Source organism: Fusarium solani (genome assembly GCF_023522795.1).
Source record: "Fusarium solani strain SB1 chromosome Unknown bctg00000009, whole genome shotgun sequence".
Taxonomy (NCBI): Eukaryota; Fungi; Ascomycota; class Sordariomycetes; order Hypocreales; family Nectriaceae; genus Fusarium; species Fusarium solani.
This window is the reverse complement of record NW_027072144.1, coordinates 253,906-275,405: the sequence shown is the minus strand read 5'-3', so window position 1 is coordinate 275,405 and position 21,500 is coordinate 253,906. Positions and strand designations below refer to the sequence as shown.

The 21,500-nt window shown below is 49.4% G+C and overlaps 6 protein-coding genes across 6 annotated transcripts; 4 read left to right on the top strand and 2 right to left on the bottom strand.

The window, feature by feature from the left end:
- Positions 1–2,115: 2,115 nt before the first annotated feature.
- On the top strand, positions 2,116–4,060 carry MRS44_013151 (uncharacterized protein; the record flags this gene model as incomplete). Its single annotated transcript, XM_065616638.1, has 2 exons — positions 2,116–3,135; positions 3,182–4,060. 2 exons carry the CDS (start codon positions 2,116–2,118, stop codon positions 4,058–4,060), a joined length of 1,899 nt encoding a protein of 632 aa, XP_065472710.1.
- Positions 4,061–7,306: 3,246 nt separating this feature from the next.
- Positions 7,307–8,734, top strand: MRS44_013150 (uncharacterized protein; the record flags this gene model as incomplete). Its single annotated transcript, XM_065616637.1, has 3 exons — positions 7,307–7,666; positions 7,773–8,497; positions 8,563–8,734. 3 exons carry the CDS (start codon positions 7,307–7,309, stop codon positions 8,732–8,734), a joined length of 1,257 nt encoding a protein of 418 aa, XP_065472709.1.
- Positions 8,735–9,702: 968 nt separating this feature from the next.
- MRS44_013149 (uncharacterized protein) lies at positions 9,703–10,068 on the bottom strand (the record flags this gene model as incomplete). Its single annotated transcript, XM_065616636.1, has 1 exon — positions 9,703–10,068. One exon carries the CDS (start codon positions 10,066–10,068, stop codon positions 9,703–9,705), a length of 366 nt encoding a protein of 121 aa, XP_065472708.1.
- A 1,681-nt stretch (positions 10,069–11,749) lies between these two features.
- Positions 11,750–12,496, bottom strand: MRS44_013148 (uncharacterized protein; the record flags this gene model as incomplete). Its single annotated transcript, XM_065616635.1, has 1 exon — positions 11,750–12,496. One exon carries the CDS (start codon positions 12,494–12,496, stop codon positions 11,750–11,752), a length of 747 nt encoding a protein of 248 aa, XP_065472707.1.
- A 554-nt stretch (positions 12,497–13,050) lies between these two features.
- On the top strand, positions 13,051–15,657 carry MRS44_013147 (uncharacterized protein; the record flags this gene model as incomplete). The annotated part of the gene is made up of 1 exon (XM_065616634.1): positions 13,051–15,657. One exon carries the CDS (start codon positions 13,051–13,053, stop codon positions 15,655–15,657), a length of 2,607 nt encoding a protein of 868 aa, XP_065472706.1.
- A 327-nt stretch (positions 15,658–15,984) lies between these two features.
- MRS44_013146 (uncharacterized protein) lies at positions 15,985–17,751 on the top strand (the record flags this gene model as incomplete). The annotated part of the gene is made up of 3 exons (XM_065616633.1): positions 15,985–16,442; positions 16,583–16,913; positions 17,041–17,751. The coding sequence occupies 3 exons, from the start codon at positions 15,985–15,987 to the stop codon at positions 17,749–17,751; spliced, it is 1,500 nt and encodes a 499-aa protein (XP_065472705.1).
- Positions 17,752–21,500: the final 3,749 nt, after the last annotated feature.

Below are 21,500 nucleotides of genomic sequence, written 5' to 3'. Positions count from 1 at the left end.
AATGCATTTCCATGTTATTGAGGCATTTAACTACCCACTTAAGCTATACAAGACGGGGAATTCTGGTTGTGGCCTTGAAGACCTAAGTCGCAATTGCCTACTAGAGTAAAGGGGAAAGACAAAAAAAAAATACGGCATATACAAAGGCGTCTAGGAAGTCAAAAGATCAACCTAATTAGATCCCTCCCAAGCAGAAGTAAACATATTCCAAACCTCGTATCGCTTGATCCGAAGCCTTGACTGGTGAGAGTGAGAGAATACAAGGCGTATGCTTCTTGAAGATAAAGCAAGTGATTCCCTCACTCCCCTCCCCAACCGCGCCAAGGGGTAAGCACAAGACCTTACCTGTGTAGTGAGTGAGCTGGATGGCTCGTTGTCTAACCTCAATCAACAGGAGGAACTAAGCGAGGAGTGTGTACTCCTGACAAGGGAATCAAGGTAGATTTCGCGTATTGTTGATTTTCATTGCTTCCATCATTCAGCTAGTCAAACTCGTGAAGAGTCATTCGACATGCCTTGAATTCGAAATCACGACGAATTCGCATTCATCCTCGGATACACTCTAAGGAGAGGCAGCGAATGTTAGGGACCAAGCCCGAGGAGGTATATATAGTGAGATCGCGAGCCATTTTAGGACACTTGACAATGAGGCGGAAAGGACAGTGGTGCTTGACTAGGTATCTTGTAGGGCGGTGTAAATTGGACTTCGGCGGCGGTGTATCTGTCAAATGTAAACACACGAAACGGAGTCTTATTGGCATTAATCACTGCTTAAGTCAAGAGGACGAAGGTCCCAGTTATATACACAACAATGGTGCCCAAGTGGATCGGGACGCCTCCTCGGCTGGGGCGGAATATCGTTGACAGTATCCTCATTTCAGACGACGGCCTAAAAATGACCTTCGGCCTACTTGTCTAAAGCAGCCGCCGTGCTGAGACTGCGATTCGAGACCACTCAATCCGTTCGCCCCAATAAGCTTCCACTTTTCTCTCTCTCCGTTCGCTGGAAAAACAGTCTATTTTGGCCGTTCGTGACCATGACTTTGACACGTGTAAAGGGTATCACGTGCGCCTGGCGCACGTGACACTGTATATTTACCCCTGAAATTGGGGCAGACTGATTTTGATCTCTTCGCGCTACGTCTTGTATCTAGTGGACCTTCAATTGACCATGATCGCTCACAATGAGACATGCTACATTTTTGCTACTTTTGGGTCTTTGTGGGCCATCCATCGATTTCTGCTCCGGATTGGCCACATTCACACTGTCGCACTCCAGGGATGCTGCCGATCGTAGCATGAAGGCTCGCCCGTCGATTGGCTGGATTTCCAACATTCAAAGAACGTTGTTGGCTGCGGGGGTGTGAAACGGCTCAGCGGGATCTAGCCCCTCTCTGGGGAAAGAGAAAACTGCGTCGATCCATTGCCGTCTTTGGTTTTGATGGAAACCCTTGTCGAAGACCCCATTGACGGCTTGTTTGGCCACAACAGCCCCGTCGCAGGGGTCGAATCTTACGAGCAGGGCGGACATGAGCACACGCTAGACAGGTGCCTAATTGCAGGCGGCTAATCAAGTCGTGGCGGGGACACATGCGTATACCACCAATCAGAGGGTGTGATGGGAGCTTCAAAAAGCTGCGCAGTGGTCCAATCAGGAAGAGGATCTAGGCGGCGGAATGATTGGCCCAGGGAACCAGGAGAAGGGGGAAACGGAAGGAGGCCCTAAGAGCCTTTCGTCACCTCGTTCCTCGTTCCTCAAGGCACGTTCCTCAAGGCATGAATGCCATCATTTGGGAATGAAAACAAAACATCGCCCAGTGGTTACCAGGATTGGCCACTGGGAGAGCGGATCCTTTTGACACAACGAACCAATCGGTCGATGTTTTTCAAGCGGGGAAATTAGTGGCGCAGGGAGACGTGTCTTGGCCAAACCCTTGTTTTTCTTTGCCCGCCTCCGTTTTTCGTTTTTTTATTTTCATTTATTTTCATTTAAGGGCATGCAGCGCATGGCTCTTGCGTTGGCGACCTTGACCTTCACTCATCCTGCGGCCTTACTAGACCCCGCTTGTCATTGATTTCTTGTTTTCATTCGCCTATTGATCTTTGACGCAAATCATGCCTCCTTCGAATATGAGTTCCAATGAGACGCTAGTCATTTCGCCGAGCCCTCGAGGCCAGCTCTCGCCTTATAAACGCAAACAGGAAAAATGCAAGACGACATTGACTCAACTTTGGGGCGATCAGGAGTGGTACCCGGAAAGAGTGCGGTCGCAACACAAGCACAGAGAAATTCAGCCTGTCGTCCTGGAAAAGCTAATAGCTGTCACGAACTTGGCATTGCGGAAGGGCATCGAGAAGGAAGATCTGCCAACCCTATGGGATGAGGATGGCGCTTTATCCTGGGCTATGGCCCAGCAGGATAGCCGGTTACTGACTGTCGATGTCTGTAATAAAGCTATGGAATACCTGAAGAACCATCGTGAGGCCGATGAAGCCGGCAACCAAGCCAAGAGCCCAACAGCACTGCATCATCGCCAGGACATCGAGCAAGAAGTCCTGGTCAAGGTTGAACCAAGCAATAGTAGCGGTGCGGACGAGGACTTGCTAGCAGATTCAGAGCCAACTCAACACAGTTCGCCGACGAAGAAGCGTAAGGCTTCTTCTGATCCCATCGACCTTACCAACCGCACGCCGCCTCCAGAGCGAGACCGCTTGACCAAAGAACGGCAACAAAATGCGCGCCTCGCGGCCGAAGAACTTTATTCACAGTTACACAGCAATGCTCGGCTTGAAGACGAACCGATATTTCACATGTGTGAAGTCTCGTTCGCCCTATATCACACAGAAAAACAGTACCTGTTGGACTGCCTGTGGTTCGAAGTTGACTCTGGCTCGCTGCCTGCGAAGCTGCAGGATTTCCCCCAACTGGAAGGAGAGCATTATCTTCCGTTGCATCACCGGGACCCCGAGCATTGGACGCTCTGTGTCTTGGTGGTCACGGAGGGCCGCGTGCACTGCGCCTTCTACGACCCCTTAGAAGGGGGAAGTACCTGGCGTGCTAAAGTAACCGAAAGCCGATTGAAAGAGTGGATAGACGAGCATTACCCCAGCCTCACATTTGCATTCGAGAAAAAGGTCTGTGTGCTATACCAAATTCTGGGAGCCCTGCTAACCGGAACAGACATGCGTTGAACAAGATGATGGTGTGAGCTGCGGAGTCTTTGTGTTGGTTTACCTTCGACGTCTGTTGATGTCGGAATCTGTCAACAAGACGCTGGATCCAATCAAGGCTCGGGCGGAGCTGTGGGATGACGTGCTTCGGGCGGATGCGTCGTCCTTGCTGCTGAAAGAAGGGACTCGTTCACTCCTGCGAGAAATACAAGCACTCGAGAAGGAGAAAAACGATAGCGATGCTGTTGCCCAGGTTTCTGCACCCGGAGACATCACGGGTGAACCACTAAACAGCTACCCTCTTTTTGAGAAACTCACCAGGCCGGGTAACCTTGACGTTTTTCGGGAGGAATGTCAAAAGAAGATGCAAGCTCTTGAGACTGCCCAGTCCAACCTCCAGGCTGCACGACGAGCCCATCTAAACGCAGCCGAGAAAGCAGCGTGGACGCAAGAGGCGTTCGATGATGTCTTTCATTCCCTCGCTAAAATAGGGGAAAGCTGCAGCACCGGTGGTGTCCCCTCCCGGGCACCAGAGAAGGATTTGACCGTCACTCTTGAGGATTCTCATCCCGCAGATCCGATGAGATCTTCCGACACTCCGGTTAGGGACATGTCCGTCATCATCTCGAAGGCGGTCACAGACTGCGAACGCGTAGCCCAGGAGATGCAAAGGGAAAGGTTCAACCGCGTCATAGAAAAGAAGATTGCTGCTGGTCGCCAGAGGGTCAAAATAGAGGAGCAGAGGGAGTCCGAGCTATCGAAAGAGATGAAGACGGCGACGAACGAGGTAGCTGCGTTACAACGCGTTATCAAAGTAGCTGAGGGGCGATTGGAGCTCGAGAACGAGGAATCTCGTGCCTATCTTGAACGGTTTTATACTAGCATGTAGTGTTCTGGCTAAAGATTATTCGACCGCCGTTATGGTTGCATAAAACAAATAACGTACATGATAAGCGAGTCGATCAGACAAGTGAGTCGATCAAAAATCCCTCAACCCCCTCTCTTTCCATTTGATTAATTATTTCTCAACCACCCAACATGTCACAATTAAGCAAAGAGGCAAATATTATTCTTGCCATTCAGGCTCTTCAAAAAATGACCCAAATTACGGATCCGACCCGCTGCAAGGATGTATAAAGTACCTTTTACTACCCTCTATGACCGATATCAGGCTTGTCAATAAATAAATTCAAATCAAATTGACCCTAGTTGGATTTGATTTGGATACAGACGACTCGATTTGAATTTGATTTGAATTGATTTGGGCACATTTGGATTTATTTGGATTTATTTGGATATAATGGCCCCACTTTTCTCCCACGATGAGATGCACCGCGCTGCTTCGACAATATCTGCTTGCAGCCGTCTTCTCGGAGGCGTGACCATCTGCCCTGCAAGACTAAATATCCGTTCTGGCTCAGAAGACATCGCGGGAACTGAAAACAGGTCAATTGCCATTCGTGGCAAGCGCGGATACTGCCGTCGTCGGAGAAGCCAGTATTGAATCGGACTATCCACCAAGCAATCGCTAGGGTCGGAAGTGGACAACCATTCGGTGTACTCATCTCGTGTAGGCGAGGGCGCACGCTGAGTACTGAGCTTCCTGACTGGCGCCATAAAATCATCCAGGTCTGTTGGTTTTCTCTCAGCAGCCGGTTGTTCCGGTATCGTATCCTGCTCGACGGGCAATTTTCGATACTCCGGCCGTGGTGTCGAGATCGCTGTTGGCTGTAGAAGGAGTTGTTGAAAGCAGCGCTGCTGAGATGTTGGTATTCGTAGACGGCGCCATTGTAAGCGAGAATGGACACAATTCTGAATGTTGCAGGTAGCAACGCGTGTACGTCAGGCAACACGAAACGCGACGGACGGGTGGGTCAACCTGTCATGGGTTACCAGCTGTGATTGGCCAGTACTTTTATCCAAATGAATCCAGATATCCAAATAAATTGACCCTGCGATTTGATTTGAGTTGAATTCGTTCCGACTCGATTTGATTTGATTTGGATTTGGATTTATTTGAATTTATTTGAACTCATTTATTTGTTGACAAGCCTGGTCAATGACCGATATCACGGCAAACCTTCTCGAAGCGATACTATCCCTAAATCACGCAAACTATCTGATCTAGAGGAACAGATTATTCTTGACTATATTCTCGACCTAGACTCACGAGGGTTTCCTCCGCGACTTCGTGATGTGGAAGAAATGGCTAACCGACTGCTTGCCGACCGCGACGCGTCACCTGTTGGCAAGCGCTGGGCTTCCAACTTCGTCAAGCGACACTCAGAACTTAAGACGCGTTTTAATCGTAAATATGACTATCAGAGGGCCAAATGCGAAGATCCGACTATTATTCGCGATTGGTTTACGCTCGTGGCGAACACAATCGCGAAATATGGTATCACCCTTGCTGATATCTATAACTTTGATGAGACCGGCTTTATGATGGGCATGATTGCAAGCGGAATGGTCGTCACAGGCGCAGAAAGGCGTGGAAAACCGAAATCAGTCCAGCCTGGGAACCGGGAATGGGTTACAGTCATTCAGGCTATCAATGCCGAAGGCTGGGCGATCCAGCCATTTATCGTGGTTGCGGGCCAATATCACCTCTCTAGCTGGTACCAAGAAAGCAACCTTCCGGGCGATTGGGCTATCGCCACGACTCAAAATGGCTGGACCGATAATGAGACGGGCCTTGAGTGGATCAAGCACTTCAACCGGCATACAAAGACCAGATATCCCAGTAATGAATATATATCCATTCTTAAGAGCATATTCATTCTTAAGCTTATGCATAAGGATAAGAATATAGAGGCTGCCAATGAATACATAATTCTTATATTCTTAAGAATATGGATCCACCACCCCCCCACAGGGATGCCCCAACCACCCTTGCTTACACGAGCGTGTTTCATGTTGATTGCAGCCGTGACGCGCATTGCTGCCGACGAAGCCTCTAGAAGGATTTGGACGAGCTCCTCCAATGTTTCGTGCTTGGCCATCGACCCACTCAGCGCACCAGCGACGTCAGACGACCTGGAACCGGTATTCTCTTGCGCACGACGGACAATTTCATGGGACAGGGCACGGCTCTCGGCTGATACTGTCGAGAAACTTCAATGCCTGAGCAATTGGGTGAAGAACGACTTGATCCGCAAAGTCTATGTGGCAGTAGATGACGAGGTCATGGAAGTCGCCAGTGACGACGACGATAAAAGTGGGCCCTCAAGCTTATATTACGAATACTTCATAAGCTTAAGAATAGATAAGAATATAAAGGTACGACTATGAATACATAAGAATAAGGCAATATTATGTATTTATTCATTATTGGGATGTCTGATCTTGGGATATGAGCAGAGAAACCGCAAGGAATAAGCTTAATAATTATTAGGAAAACCTAAAACCCAAATGATCTAATTTGCGAATCAATGCAGAGCACTCTAAGGTAGTATTCAATTTCAATAAACGCCCGCAACTGCGAAAGGACAGGGGAAGAGACGGTGGCTTATCAACATTTGTAATAAGAATAAGTTACCGATATACTAAAATTAAGCATACTTTGATTTAACAAACTAGAATCCTCGTCTACCAAACTGTACCCGGTATGGCTGGGTAGCATCTGCGTCTCCTTTGTGTTCAAACTAGGCGCGTGGCCGCCACTAGGCGTCAGAGAATGGACGTCGAGACAACCTGCAACCGGAGCGGTTTCTTGGAGCTCCTTAAGGGGGCTTATGAAGACAATGTTTTCGCGCGCAAAAGCGGTTATCGCTGTCGTGGCTAGCTGTTTCACATCTAACCCGGTGCCAAGTGTCAGAGAACTGTTTTGGACTCCCCTGGTGGGACACCACCGAACCCCTGCACAATCGACCAAACCATGTGCCGCGCGTGCAATTTTCAGCGTCTCCGTGTCCGAGATTCTGCCCGTTTAGCTTCCCCGGATACTGAGTTTATCGTGTTTAGGCGCGTCTTGACACGTCGCAATGTCGTTTTAACCTGAGATCCAGTGACGCACGAATCGATGAGCTCCAACCTTAAACCCAAGAGGCAACGTAGACGAATAATGCTATTCCTGGAATCAAGGGGCTCGATTGTTTGGTGGTTTGCGTCTACTACCACGTAGTCGATATCCGCAATGCGACGCTGGAACATCATAAGAATCGCCCACGCTGCCCATCAACGCTGTTTTGTCTTTCTTGACCTCTTCATTCTTCTTCGCTTCGAGGCCTGTTCCTTGCTTCCTTTTACTCTATACTTGATTCCTTCGTTCCAGTTCCCCATTTGCGCCGGCGCATTACCCTTCGTTTTCTCCCATTGGGTTTTTATCTTGCATCTAATCAACGCACCAATGGCTGGCTTCGTGTCCCTGACGGCATGGCTTCTGATTGCCTTTGCTCCCAATGCTTGGGCGTCTTGCGCGTATGGAACTCTGCTACACCCAAGAGCAGAGGGGGGCACCGTTGAAGTCAATGACTTTGGATACACCGGCAAAACTGTAGGTTCCTACCAGTCCTCTCCCCTATCTGGACTATAAAATGGTCAAACGTGATGTATGTACGACAATCTACACGAATAAATGGTAACCATGATCATCCTTACAGGGTCCGACGAACTGGGTGGCCCTCGACCCCGAAGCCAACGCGCTCTGCTCGACCGGCAAGAACCAATCTCCCATCGACATGGTCTCTGGATCTTTCACTACCATCCCTGCTGCTGAACTTGCGCTCTCCATCCCCGACGTTACCGAAGGCACCGAATTCGAAAATCTGGGTACCACAGTCGAGGTAGTTGCCAGACAGGGCAATATGACTTTCGACGGCGTCAGCTATACCCTTCAACAGTTCCATTTCCATCTGCCGAGTGAGCACTTGGACAATGGAACAAGCATGGCAATGGAGATGCACATGGTCTGGGAGGGCCCTAATGCAGAGGTTGCTGTTGTTGGTGTCTTTGTTGACCTTGAGGACGGGGCTGGAGGTGCAGGCGGAGAGGCTGCTCCTGCGGCGCCAGGCGGAGGAAACGCTACCACGCTAGAGCCCTTGCCAGCCTCTACTCCAGAGGCTCGCCAAGTAAAGGCCAAGGACGGTTTTGTGAAGAAGCTTCGGAAGAGGGCAGTCGAGAAGCAGGACAAGCGGCAACTCCCCGGCATTGAAGGCAGCTTTTTCCACATCAACGCTCCGTCAACAGCTGCCGTGTCGTCTTCTGCCCTCCTTGAAACTGTTCTGGGCTCAGTTGGGGAGATTTCGCAGCCTGGAACGGTAACCAAGACAAAGCCTCTCGTCATGTCCGAGTTGGTCAACATCTTGGCTGCAGGGTCGTTCCAAACGTGAGTTCACCCTCCAAGTCGTAATATCTATTTTAACAGAACGGAAATGCTGATTTTAAAACCAGATACGAAGGGTCTTTGACTACTCCTCCCTGCAGTGAAGGTGTCAGATGGCTGGTATCGGATCAGAAGCTCTCCATCCAGACATCGACGTTCACTCAGGTTCGGTCTGTGATAGGATTCAACTCTAGGTTTCCGCAGGGAGAACTTGGTGAGGCCAATCTCCTCTCGCTGTAAACTGTTCCCGGGATGATTTTGCTCGAAGAACCGGAGGCCAACCGGCGCGGACAACAGACTCCGTCCGGTCTCCCATAAGCCCATGTGATACCTTGGGACCGTCGAGGTATTGGATATTATGTCAGAGATTTGGTTACTCAAGTCTTTGTAAAGCAATATCCATTGTAGTGTGTCACGTATGGATTAGCAATGTACTATCGATAGCTATGTTCACCTGATCCTAGAAGAACGGCAAGTTATGGAGAAAATCGTCGGAATCTACCAAAGAGTGACACGCAATCATGAATTTGAAAATTGTATAAGATAGAAACTAAGAAAAACCTTGTGAATTTAATGCAATTTCCTATCCCATCAGATGTAAACAAAACATGCTCGGACAATGAGTTGCCATCGAAATGGTATGAAGTTTGGTTTCTCTCCTTATTTTTAGCTAAGAGGCTACTTGAAACTCGCTCAAGTCATAGCTAAGACTAAGGCATCTTGGCTAACAGCACTTCATATCTTGTTATCATCGGCATTCGAATATCTGGATCTTAGTGCCGACAAATATTTTCCTCCAGTCCACTCCCCAACTGGTGATAGTGTCCATCGTACTTTGTCAACCCAATATATCTGCGAGCCAGAAATTCCAATACTCTCTCATCCTTGTCCTTGTCCTCTGACAGAAAAATGACATCTTGAAGCTCACTGAGGATGGAATCATGAAGCACCAGTTGTACCTGCTGGTGTTGCCGCCTCGAGGTCCTGGCTCGCTCATTTTGCGTGATGGCACCTCCCATGGCGATGATGAGGAGTATGACTGAAAAAACCCCATTGGAAGCGTATATAGGCTCCTGACGCATGGTCTTGTAGTGCCCGGTCATACCAGCTGGCGTGAGGTCCTGGGCGGCCGATGGGTATGAGTTGGAGGTCGGCCATCCCGATCGGGAATTCGTCATACCTGGCTCGACAGAGGGACGCTTGAAAGCCTAGCCAACATTGTAATAATCATACATCTTCCGTTTGCTTTGATCGCTGAGAAGCTCGTGGGCGGCGACAATGAGATGGTATCGCTCCAAGCGAGTTGTACGCGGGAGAGAGTTGATGGCAGAGTTTTGGCCATGCACGTCAGGGTGATAGAGCTTGACAAGGCTTCGAAAGTTTGCTTTGTTGTAGGCTTTGCCAGCTTCAATGCCAAGGACTTCGTAAGGTGACGGACAAGGATTTCGAGGCCACGGCGGAAGACGATTGCATGTCGAAGGACCATCCAACGAATGCAGTCTTTTGGCAACACAGGGTCTATTTCCAGAGCGGAGAGATTCTGTTCGAAGCAGATTCTTGGAAAAGAAGGGCATGGCGGAAGGATTCAGTTGTGGGCTGGGGTAAGGGTCAAACGCTACAGAGCGAGGAGAAGGGCTAGCAAACTCGGTGAGGTCGGTAGCCTTTTAATTGACAAAACACGTCTCTGCAAATTACTCGGGAAACAGCATATACGCGCAGTCTGGAATGCGAATCGGAATACCTAGGTAGGTATCCTGCTCGGCCTAGGCGGGGTTATGAGATCAACCAGGTGGCTTAACTGGCTCATACTTGCTCACGCAGAAACTGAGTGTCGCACAATCGGGTGAGGCGTGAGGTTGATGACGCCGTCGCCAACTAACTCCTGCAAACATCAAACGTTATTTGCGTTGGGATTGATTGTCCTAGAACCATGCCCTTTGTTAACCGCTGAGGTCGGGAGAGCCGTGCTTACAGCTCGGCACTCAAACTGAAACACCACGTAACCCTGGCATGCGGGGAGAGGTCTCTTGTACGACATCAGCTCTGCATATATCAACAGACGTCGGGGTTAAATCGAACGAAGCCCCGACTTCATCATACCATATTTTGTCCATCCAGATTACTTGACCTGACTGATAGCCGCTTCGCTGACCCTGCTGTCCCGTCTCTGCATGGTGACGACGCGCAACGACCACGTCCCAGCGCGTACCAAATATGCCACACCAATACCAACTCATACCAGACCATTCCGATCACTGAGACCATCCCACATGGCCCTCTGTACTACGCAATAAAACTGCACTTGACGGACGCGGCAATTTCCCTGATCACTGAACAAAACGTGAATGAGACTAGCAGCCTGGGAAGGTCGGCTCTTGGCATTACCTGCACCAACGGGTCCATAGAAGTTGTTAAACTTTTTTTTTTTTTTCCCAACTTAAAAGGAGAATACCGACCTAACTTAGGTATTACAACACAATATCCCGCCTATTGTGACGAATTAAGCAACCATTTAGAAGGGTAAGGCGTAAAGAACAAGTAGCAATAAGTTAGCTGAAAGATTAATAACTGTCGCAGGTACTGATGGGCCATGAGGATCAAATGAGCGCTTGATTTTCTATCTAAAGGAGTGACGAGAGTCGGTCTCTTATACCTGTGTTCAGTCTGCCGATCTCATAGGCAGCAGGCTGTTGCCTGATGCTAGTTATGGTGTAGCGTTCACGCTGACCGTGAAGCTATTCACGATGGTTGTGATCCTTGCCCTTGATACCTCCAACAGTAAGCGAAGGTCTCCAGAGCTTGACAACAGCCAACTTTCGGGGCAGGCTTCGCACCCCTCAGTTGGTCACAAAATTCTCAGACAGCAGATTTACTAACGTATGTGATAAGCGAGTGAATCAGACAAGTGAGTGCAACAGTTATACTGTACAGCTAAAAGTAACTAAGCGTTGAGTGATCAACGCTGCTTGAAGCTACCAGTATCACAACCATCCAGATGATCATCATCTTCCCATCTCATTGCTTTCTCGTCCAAGTTTACCTCCCTCTTGATATCGGTCAAGTTCAGCATCGACCGGAAGTGCTCAAACTTCGATCTTGACAGGTTGTAACAGAACTGCTAAGATATGTCGTTGGATGAGACCTTGTCACCGCGATTCAATACAGCGGCAGCTTTTGGTCTCCTGCTACCATACAATCTGTCCGCCCACGTGTTCGACATCGGTATTCCTCCTGAAATTACATAGACCCCTCCCTCTAACTGTGGTGAGTGATGTTCCCCGTCGTGTTGTCGATCGTGGACATCTTCATATCTCCCAAGTTTCCCTGCTCCCTAGCAACCATCAACTTTCTCATGGGCGTTCCGCTCTGACCTCCCGGCCCGCGCTGAAGAGCAGCTTCGGCAAACATGCGCAGCTGCATGGGGAATTGAGGATCACCGTAATGTTCGATAATGTCGCTCTTCTCAATAGCGCACTTGAGGTTCTGCCACACATCCTCGTCCATACCAAACATCTCGCAGTTCCTTCGCTTCTCCGCGTTCCACCATTCAGGAAGTAGACCAGAGCGACGTTCAGCAGCGCTCAAAAACCGCCGAAAGCCAGGGAGTCCATCGGGGTTCCCAGCGTACAAACTATCAAAGTCCACATCGCCTTCCACGGTGTAGTCATCCTCCGTCCTGAGACGATATGCTTCGAGGAGCAGTCTGTACACGTCCGTTTCCGAGCGGCCATGCAGCCAGGTATTGTTGTCGAGGCGCGTGAATGGGTCAGGGATGCCTTTGTCGAGACCTTTGGGTGGGGATAATACCGGTCGTGAAGGGCCCGGTGGAGAGTCGGACAGAGGAGATTGGGGAGTGGTGGATTTTCCGCAGATTTTTTTATGGACTTTCCAATCAGCCTTTTGGCATTCTCGAGAGCAGTACGGCGTGTCGGTGCATTTGCCGCAGCGTTTGATGCTTGTTTCCGCTGAGGTTTTCTTGCAAACAGTGCAGGCGAGGGCCATGATGGACAGATGTCGAGATGAGACCGGGTGTGGCGATGGGCTTCGAACTGGGGGTCTGAGCTTTGACGCGATATCTCGATGCTGCTACCTGGGACGCAGGGTTGTTTTGCACGGCGATATCGTACCCCAAAGCAGAACTTGGCACTCTTTGATCCCTTCTAATGTTGAAGAGAAAAAAAAAAGGTAGATGTGGATGTTTGGCTGCGAATTGAGATGTCGCGTCACGTTTGGGAGATGTGTGCCCAATGAACGGCATTCTCAATCTTTGAGTGCCTCAGGCACAAAGTCGCTTCGACATCGCCTCGACATCGCCTGAGACCAAATCACTGAACCAATGATTGGCTCCACTTACCTCAGCGAGCTCAGACCATTTCCAAGAGAAGTTTAGCAATTCTGAGAATGACGATGCTTTTTGCTTTTTCGGGTTCAACGTCGGCCCGGAGTGACGGTGTGGTGTTTCAACATTGATACGGACCTCGCACTTTGACAATTACCTCTCATTGAACATCATCGAAGTCTTCTTTTAATGCCAACTGGCATCTAATTCTGTCACGATGCTGCCGATCCAACTCTTGGGCATCTACAGGCAGTACAAGCAGGACACTGACTCGGTCGCTTCATGGCTCGCCTCAACTGCCAAGGCCTGCGGCTACCCCGCTGATCTGCTCACCACTACGGGTTCCAAGTCGGGAGAAACACAGGCACCAAAAAGCGGACGATTGAAGGGCAAGCAGAGAAGCAAGGCTCGCGGTGGCGGCAGGGCAAAGCCGAAGCCAAAGCCAGCGGAGAAGAAGACGGCCAAGCACGTCATTGCCATCAAGGACTTCCTACCACTCGCCAACTTCATCGCTGGTCGCCGAGATCCGGCCGTGTCGGTGCCAGATGTCTTCTCTACCACAATTGATCGGCTCATCACTCTTCGGTCTGGGTTTGGTAGCAAATTGAGCGATAATGGAGTTCAGCCAGATCCCAAGTCCGACGAAAAGCATGGATATTTCGTTGGCGTTCTCGAGGCGGTCAGAGAGGCGTTGCGACCGGGAATGACTTCTACGACAGCAACTGTGGCGGTAGATGCAGCCATAGACGCTAGCAATGATGCCTCTAGAGATGCGACCAAGGATCTCGGCAGCAGGTTCGCTGCTTTGTCTGTCGACGAGCCGTCTCAGGTCTTCCTCGACGCGTTCCGCAACGCGCTCCATGAGAGACCAAAACCACGCGATGATGACCATGTCTCTTACGAAGCAGAGCCCCAGACTTCCCTGGAGGATGTCTTGTTTGCCTTTACAGCTCTGATCAACGATCTGAACAGAATCAGGTCATGCATCGAATGGATCTGGTCCAACCATTGTGATGGTAGGTTCGACCTCGCTGCTGCTGCCGTTGCCACCAATACGGCCATTTCCCTTGCTCGCGGTTTGATCGAAGAAGTAGCTCCTCTTTTGAACAAGCAAGACGGAGGCGCTTGGGGGGTTCTGAATAAGTTCTACCTCATGATCTGCCTGAGGAAGGGATACAAACCAGAACAAGTCTACCTCAACAACAGTAAAGACAACTTCAATTACGACTTGTACGACACGGCCAACGAATGCTACGTCGTTGCCTTCCGGCTCTTGAACAGCTTTGTCGACGTCCTCGATCCTAGAGACCTTCCCTTGATCAAGGAAGGCATGTTTGGCAAATACGACCCCAACAGCAACCCTGCCTCCAAGACGGGTCGGGAGAAGTTCCAGGAAGACCAAATCCTCCTCATGGAATTTTTCACGGAGCTCATTACCGTGATTCGATTGATCCCCAACTACCCAGTCGAAGACGAGTTCCTGCGCGAAATGAAAGTGCTTGAAAAGTCGTCTACCGTTCCCTTTTCGCTCGTGTTCGCTGCCCAGATCTTTCTTGACATTCATCACACCATGCGTGCTGTGACGCGACAAAGCTTCGTGACCATGGTTGATGAAGTTACCATAATGGACAATTCGCTGGGACGACATCTTGAGTTTCACGAGAACCTGAAGATCCAGAATTGGCCTGCTTCCAACGACCACCAGCTGCGAGAACTGAGTCGGTTGATGAAATGGATGGGCAAGGATCCTGTGCACGGTGCAAAGGCGAGGGTGTACACGCGAGCAGGCTTGCCTATACCCTCGGAGATGGAGGCTCATCGTATCTTGATCTACTCCCCTGTTCTGTCTGGTCTGTACCTCTTCCGTCTTCGTACAGAGGTGTACGACGTGGGTCTTGCCGTCGCAAATGCTTGGGGCTCAATCACTTACACTGCTCACCTCTACAATGCCCTGCTCAAAGAGAGGTTGTTGGAAAGTCAGTGGCCGGATATGGATGTTGTGCTCACTATGCTTGGCGATTCCAACATCTGGGTTGGAGGTGAGCGGCCAAGGACGACTGGAGATTACTTCCAGAAATTCTGTCTTCAGATGGGCATCTCAGCTGCCGCCTTCACAGCAAACCGCCGATGCAAGACTGCCATCGCCTCGCGCGCTGGTCCGCGAGGCATTAATGAGGGCGCGCCCGTGTCGTCCATGTTCAAGACCCAGATTTGCTCGGGAGCCGAAATGAACTGGACGCCTGAGCTGATCGATGACATTGTCGCGCGCAGCGCCTATCAGTGGGAGGGCTCGGTCGACAACGGAGACTTGATCATGACACAAATTGACGATCCACAAGAATTGAGAGCGAAAGATCGACTTCGGCAGCAAAAGGCCAAGGCTAGGGCTGCCGGGAAAGACACGGCCACCGATGGTCTTGTGCCCGAGGAACTTGCCAAAACACTCGTTTTGGCACTCAACTCCGAGTCCCTCGAAATGGCATTCCCGTACTTGTTGATGCATCGCTGGTGCTGGATCTTGCTGCGATCGGTCAAAGACAATTGCGACCCCGTCCTGAGAGAGCTTTACACACCTGCTTACATGGAGAAGGAGAGCGAGCTGCCCTGGGTGGTCGGGTACATTCTCACGGCTGCAAGTGGCGTTGATGGAGTACGTGACTTGAGACTGCTGAATCTCGCAGCGGAGCCTTTCAATGGCATGATTAGTTCGGGGGCTGGCCAGATAGCGATTGAGATTGCTCGTAAGATCGGCAAGGATATTCAGTTTGAGAACGACTCCGAGGATGAGACAGAGGAGCTGGAGGGAGCAGAAGAAGTGTACTAAGAAACGGGACTTGTGCTACGGTAAGGCATTACCATGCACAACCACTCTTTCGCCAACCCCACTCTTTCGCCACGCAAAAAAAAAAAGCACCACCAAAACTCGTCAACTTCACTCACACGAAAGTCGGCCAAAATAAATAGCTACGTAAAAGAAGTTACCTCTATTGATTATAGAAATGATTGGAGGTTATTGTTTTGACTCCGTAATGTTGTGTGGGGTACGCGATATATGCAGGCCGTGCTATTGAAATATTGTTAGTCCGATCACCAAGCCGCTCACCGCTCCTTCTCGTGTTTTTTGGTCTTTGTCTTTGACAGCGACAAAAAAATGCCTATCTCGCGACTTCGATGGGAATATACAGAGGACGACATGGCTGAGGCTATATTAGATATTACTGATAATGGCTTTTCGCCCTCTCAAGCGACTGAGAGACGGGGAGTGCCTCGAAGGACTCTAATCGACAGACTTAACGGCCGGGGAGCCGTTAAAGAGCAGATTCACCCTCGCCGACGTTTGTCCAAGGATCAAGAGGACAGATTGGCTTTCTGGATCCTCCGTCAGGAATCTCTGGGCTATGCTCCGTCCCACAATCAGATCCGCGCTTGCGTCACGGGCTTGTTGAGACAGGAGGGCGAACATCTCGAGTTAGGACGCAATTGGGTGACTAGATTTATCAAGCGCCGCACAGACCTGACGACCAAGATGGGTAGACACCAAGAAGCCAAAAGGTTCGACTCTTTCACGCCTAAGGCAGTTCATTGGTACTTTGATATCAGGGAGGGCCAGTATGGCTAGATCAAGCCTAAAAACACCGTCAACGTTGGCGAAGGGGGTTATTATGACTGGTTTCGGTAAGCATCTATCTGTATACCTTGTCAGTGCTTGAAATTTGACCGACTAATCCTTTTTATTTAGGCTTAGATAGCCTGGTTGTTGGAAGCGCGGACCCGAAGCGGAAGGCATTTCTCAAGGGACCACAGACTCGAAACTGGACTTCATTTATCGAAGCTGTCACTACTGACGGCCGCGCTTTGATTCCAGGCATAATCTTCAAGGGGAAAGAACTGCAGAAACAGTGGTTTCTTGAGGAATTCAAGAAGATAGCAGACTGGTATTACATAACTTCGCCTAACGGGTGGACTGACGATCATATTGGCGTTGAATGGCTTGAAAGAGTCTATCTGCCCCAGACCACGCCTGCCGACGACTCAGACGCGAGACTGATCATTTTAGATGGTCATGGGAGTCATGCAACGGTATGTTCTTCGTCCTCTTCAGCCCAAGATCACTACTGAGCGACGGAAGGATGAATGGATGGCCGCGTGCTTTCTGAACAACGTTTACTGTTGCTATCTGCCAGCACACTGCTCTCATGGGCTCCAGCCGTTGGACAATGGAGTATTCAATGCCTCCAAAGCCGCATATCGACGAGAGTTGGAAAAGTTCGCTTCATTGACTGATTCCACTCCAATGGACAAGGTTAATTTCATCAGGGCCTACGCCAAGGCGCGTCGAGTTGGAATGACTAAGAAGAACATACTCTCCGGCTGGAGGGTTACTGGGAACTGGCCGATCTCACGTGCCAAAGCGCTGCGGCATCCAGAAATCCAACAAGATAGGCCAAAGGGCAGCCCAAGAGCGACTCCCGAACCCAGGCCGTATTTTGACTCGGACGATACACCACAGACGAGCCGCCAAATTCGCGATCTTGGGCTAAACAAAACACCAAAGACACGAAGACGGTACAACGTAATAGCCAAGGGGTTTGAGGCTCAACAGCAGACAGTAGCGGCGCATACGCTGAGGATTGCTAGCCTAGAGGAAGAATTGGCTCGCTTGAAAAGAGGGAAGAAGAGGAAGGCGGTACCGAAACTTAACAAACGTTTTATGACTCTTGGGGAGACCCTATCCGGTGGAGAAGCTATAATAGAAGAGGAGACCCAAAATATGGCTGTTGGACTGGAATCGGTCTGTTCAAGCGAGCAGGAGTCAGAATCGGAGGCTGGCTCGGTCATTGAAGTCAGAGAGGAAACCATACCCCATCAACCAACCACGCGATCAGGGAGAGTTATCAAAAGACCCAGGATTCAATAGATATGTGCATTTATTATTTATAAAACGAAAATTTTTGCGCATATCTATCATTTTGGTCAAGTTCTGTATAAGTAAAGTTGTTGATTTTTGGTGGTGCTTTTTTTTTTTTGCGTGGCGAAAGAGTGGGGTTGGCGAAAGAGTGGTTGTGCATGGTAGCTTGAGCATTGGAGATTGGTAGCGTGGGGAGTGGTTCAATGGTAAAAGATCCAATCACTAGCCTCTCTCCCTAACGTACATGATAAGCAGAACTTATTGTCGCATATCACCACTAGGTTCGTGCGACTGGATATGAAACGCGGCCCATACTTTGGAGTCGTGTATCCGGTTTCACATCCGGCTTGTCGCATCAAGGATTCCAATCCTAACGACATGAGCTTAAATAGTGTTGAAGTGGCATGCATGATGATGTTACACAGGCATGCCACCACCAGAAGTGTCAGAACGGGCGTTACAGATCTGTTGCAGGATCAGCAGGTCTAGTAACTTGGCCTGCTTCCTCAGATAAAGAGACGAGGAGGGAGAGCGAAGAAGAAGGACAACACATCCACAGATCAGACACAGGTCATTCTTGGTTCTCTATATTCCATATACACTTCTCCATCTTCTGATCATCTATCTCTGTCATTATATGAACACGCGTGTCTAACAAATAGCTGTGCCCGAACAAATGGCTGTTCAGTTTCTTTTGTTCTTTAGATAATTCTCATCAATTGACTGGTGCCATCAATGATCCCTGTGAAGCCAGCTGTCTGACAGTCTGCCTACGTGCCTTCTGACAATCAGTTATCAGCCACGTCCCTTTCCACTACCATGACAGATCCTCCAGGCCTTTCCGAGTTGCAGCGACCGTCAGGCCACAGCAGTAATGTGCCTATTGACAACACGCCACCCCCACCGTACGATGATGCATATAGGGATGGGTACTTGTTTAATACACATGTGTATTAAACCGCTTTTTATAATAATGAAGCAGCTTTTTATTGCAATATAACTACCCATATATGAAGCTGCCCAAGGGTCATATAATACAAATAACCAAGCCAAATTAGGTCAATTTTTTCCCTGTTCCTTCGCTCTCTGACACATCTTGGACCTCAAATTTGTCCACAATTGTCTCTTCTCCGTCGGAGGCGGGTTGGTGAGTGAACTCGCCGATAACAGCGTCAACTTCCAGACTTGATGCGCAATGGATTTCCATATACGTATCTTCGAGAGTAAGCCAGCTGTCTTCTGTCAAATCTTCCCAGCTAACCACTGTAGAATCAACCTCATTGCGATGATGTTGTTGTATCACGCAGGGATGCTGGGTGTACTTGACAAAAGGTAGTTCTTGTTGTAGTGATTGTTATTATTCTTTGTTAAGTTTTCATAATCTCAATGAGAGGCCCTTTGGGGCCTTATATCTTTGAATGATCCCATCTAGGACTTTAAACCTTAATCGTAGGACTTCAAACTTTAATCTTGATCCTGAAGCTTAGGGGGAACTCTCAGTTCTTCCAACAGATGATCAAGAGGTTGATTCTGAGACTGCGTTATCCTCTCTAGCGCCCGTTCGTCCATGTAGATGAAGACCAACTTGTCAGCGTTGGCTGGTGCGAGCCTGTTGCGTGCCTTGCTGTGGAGGAAGTTAACCGCCGAGAATGATCTCTCTGAGGGAACTGAATTGGCTATGGTTCCAAAGGTTCGGACTGCAAGTGCAGCCAGCTTGCTGCCCTGGTTATCAAGAAGCATCCAAGCATCTAATGGCGTCCATTCTTTTGAATAGACTAAGCCCCCTGTAGCAAACTGGCCGCCCGATTGTGCTCGGAAGTGGTTAAATTCTCGAACAATATGAAGGTAGTCAGCAGGATTGACTGCTGACTTAAAGAACTGAAGCACTTTCATCATCAGCTGTTCTTCAAGCTTAGTCCCGACTGTGTCAGGCCTTAATGCAAATCCTGCATAATGAATATCATATGTCTGTTTACCCATACGGTTTAACCATACGGAATACAGCTCGCTGAAATTCACGTCTTTATGTTGCTGAGAATCGTCAAGTGCTTTCCATTCTGCTTTAATCTCCAGCCAACGAGGAATCACATGGCCGATGTGAGCCCGATCGGCTTCTGAGGCGTGCTGACGGCTGCTGACAGGCTTAATTATAGCCAAAACAGTCTCTAGGCGTATCCAGAAGTGAGGGTTATTGACAGACTCCAGCACCTTTGGAAGAAGCTCGAGAGAACCGGAGGCTACCTCTGCCCTCACGTCAGGACGGCGAGCGTATGTTTGGAGAGGCTCTTTACAGCGTAAAACTGACTGCAAAGCATTGAACTGGCTGCCCCAGCGTGTGATTACACTAAAGCGAGCGTTAGTTATAGCCAGGAGTCAGAAAAAATTAAAGACCCACGCGGATAAAAACGCCTTATGGTGGCCCCAAGCTGCCTTTTGTGCCTCTCTCAATCGAGCCAACTGCAGTTTCGACTTCTTGAAGAAGGTGACAATTAATGTAGCGCTTTTGAATGTCTCCTCAAAGAACGGCAGCTCTAGGATGTCCTTGATGAGTAGCTGTAACCCATGTGAATCGCGGAGGGAAAAGAAGCAATGCTGGAATTCCTTTCTTGCAGCCAAATGCACATGAGCTTTCCTCATCATGCTATCCGTATCTGTGCAAAACGAGTTAATTCGCAAGAAGTTACCCTTGCGAATTATCTCTAGCTCAGGATACAAAAGATCGATGTAGTGCTCAGCCGTGTGTTGAATCTGTCCTGTATCAAACGTCTTCCAATAGAACGCCGGACCATTTGCCACCTGTATCGAGATATTGATAATTCGATGACTTGTGATATTGTCTGAGCCGTCAAAGATCACGTTGATACGTTCTGTCTGGTCGAGGATATCTTGGACTTGGTTGTGGTACTCAGAATAAGTCGGGGCTAGCAGCCGCTGCACTCGGCGACGAGGCGGTGGTTGCCAGGCAGTATTCAGCTTGCTCAACAGAATCCGCATTCGTTTGGACTCGAAGAGGTTAAATGGACTGCCATCAGCAAAAATTGCTCTAGCAGCAAGCTCATCAAGCATCTGCTTAAAGGTCTTGTCCACCACAGGAAAGTGCTGAGTAAGTTGAGACTGCTGAGACTGTTGCTGCCCTCTGTAATTGGGGCAATAGCGAAGTACCTATTCATATATTCATGCCGTTGCTAACGCTCACCCGAGCGCTCTTCGCCCACAAACTTTCGGTAAGTTTAAGTGGCTCAAACGAACCGCCACCAGACGGCGCTAACGGGACGAGAATGTCGTTCCCCCTCTGAAAACGCCCAGGCACGAACTGGCACTCTGGATTGTCCTGTTCAATGCACGGACTTGAAAGGATGTTGTTTTCACGAATTAATACCCATGGTCCTTGCTTGTTGCGCTAGTGTAGCTCAGCTGGAGCTCAACTGTTCGCGCTCTTATGATCAATGCTAAGCTGAGAAACATTCAGCGCTTGTCAACATCGTCGCGCTTAGATCGTTGCCGGAGACAGCTAGGTACTATGTATCAGGGCTAATCTCAGTGTCAACCAGAGATTTAATAGTCACTATTTCTCATCAAGGTCCTCTATCCTAACAGTTACTTCACCGGGCTCAGAACCTCGAGCCCGAAAAGACATCGGCATTGGTAAAATGGCGGTGATTGACCGATGATGTCGTCATGCTCTCGTAGCTTTGGTGACTCCCAGCGTCTCACGCGTGTGCTGCCAGCTCTGAAACAAAGCGTGAACTTTCGTTCTC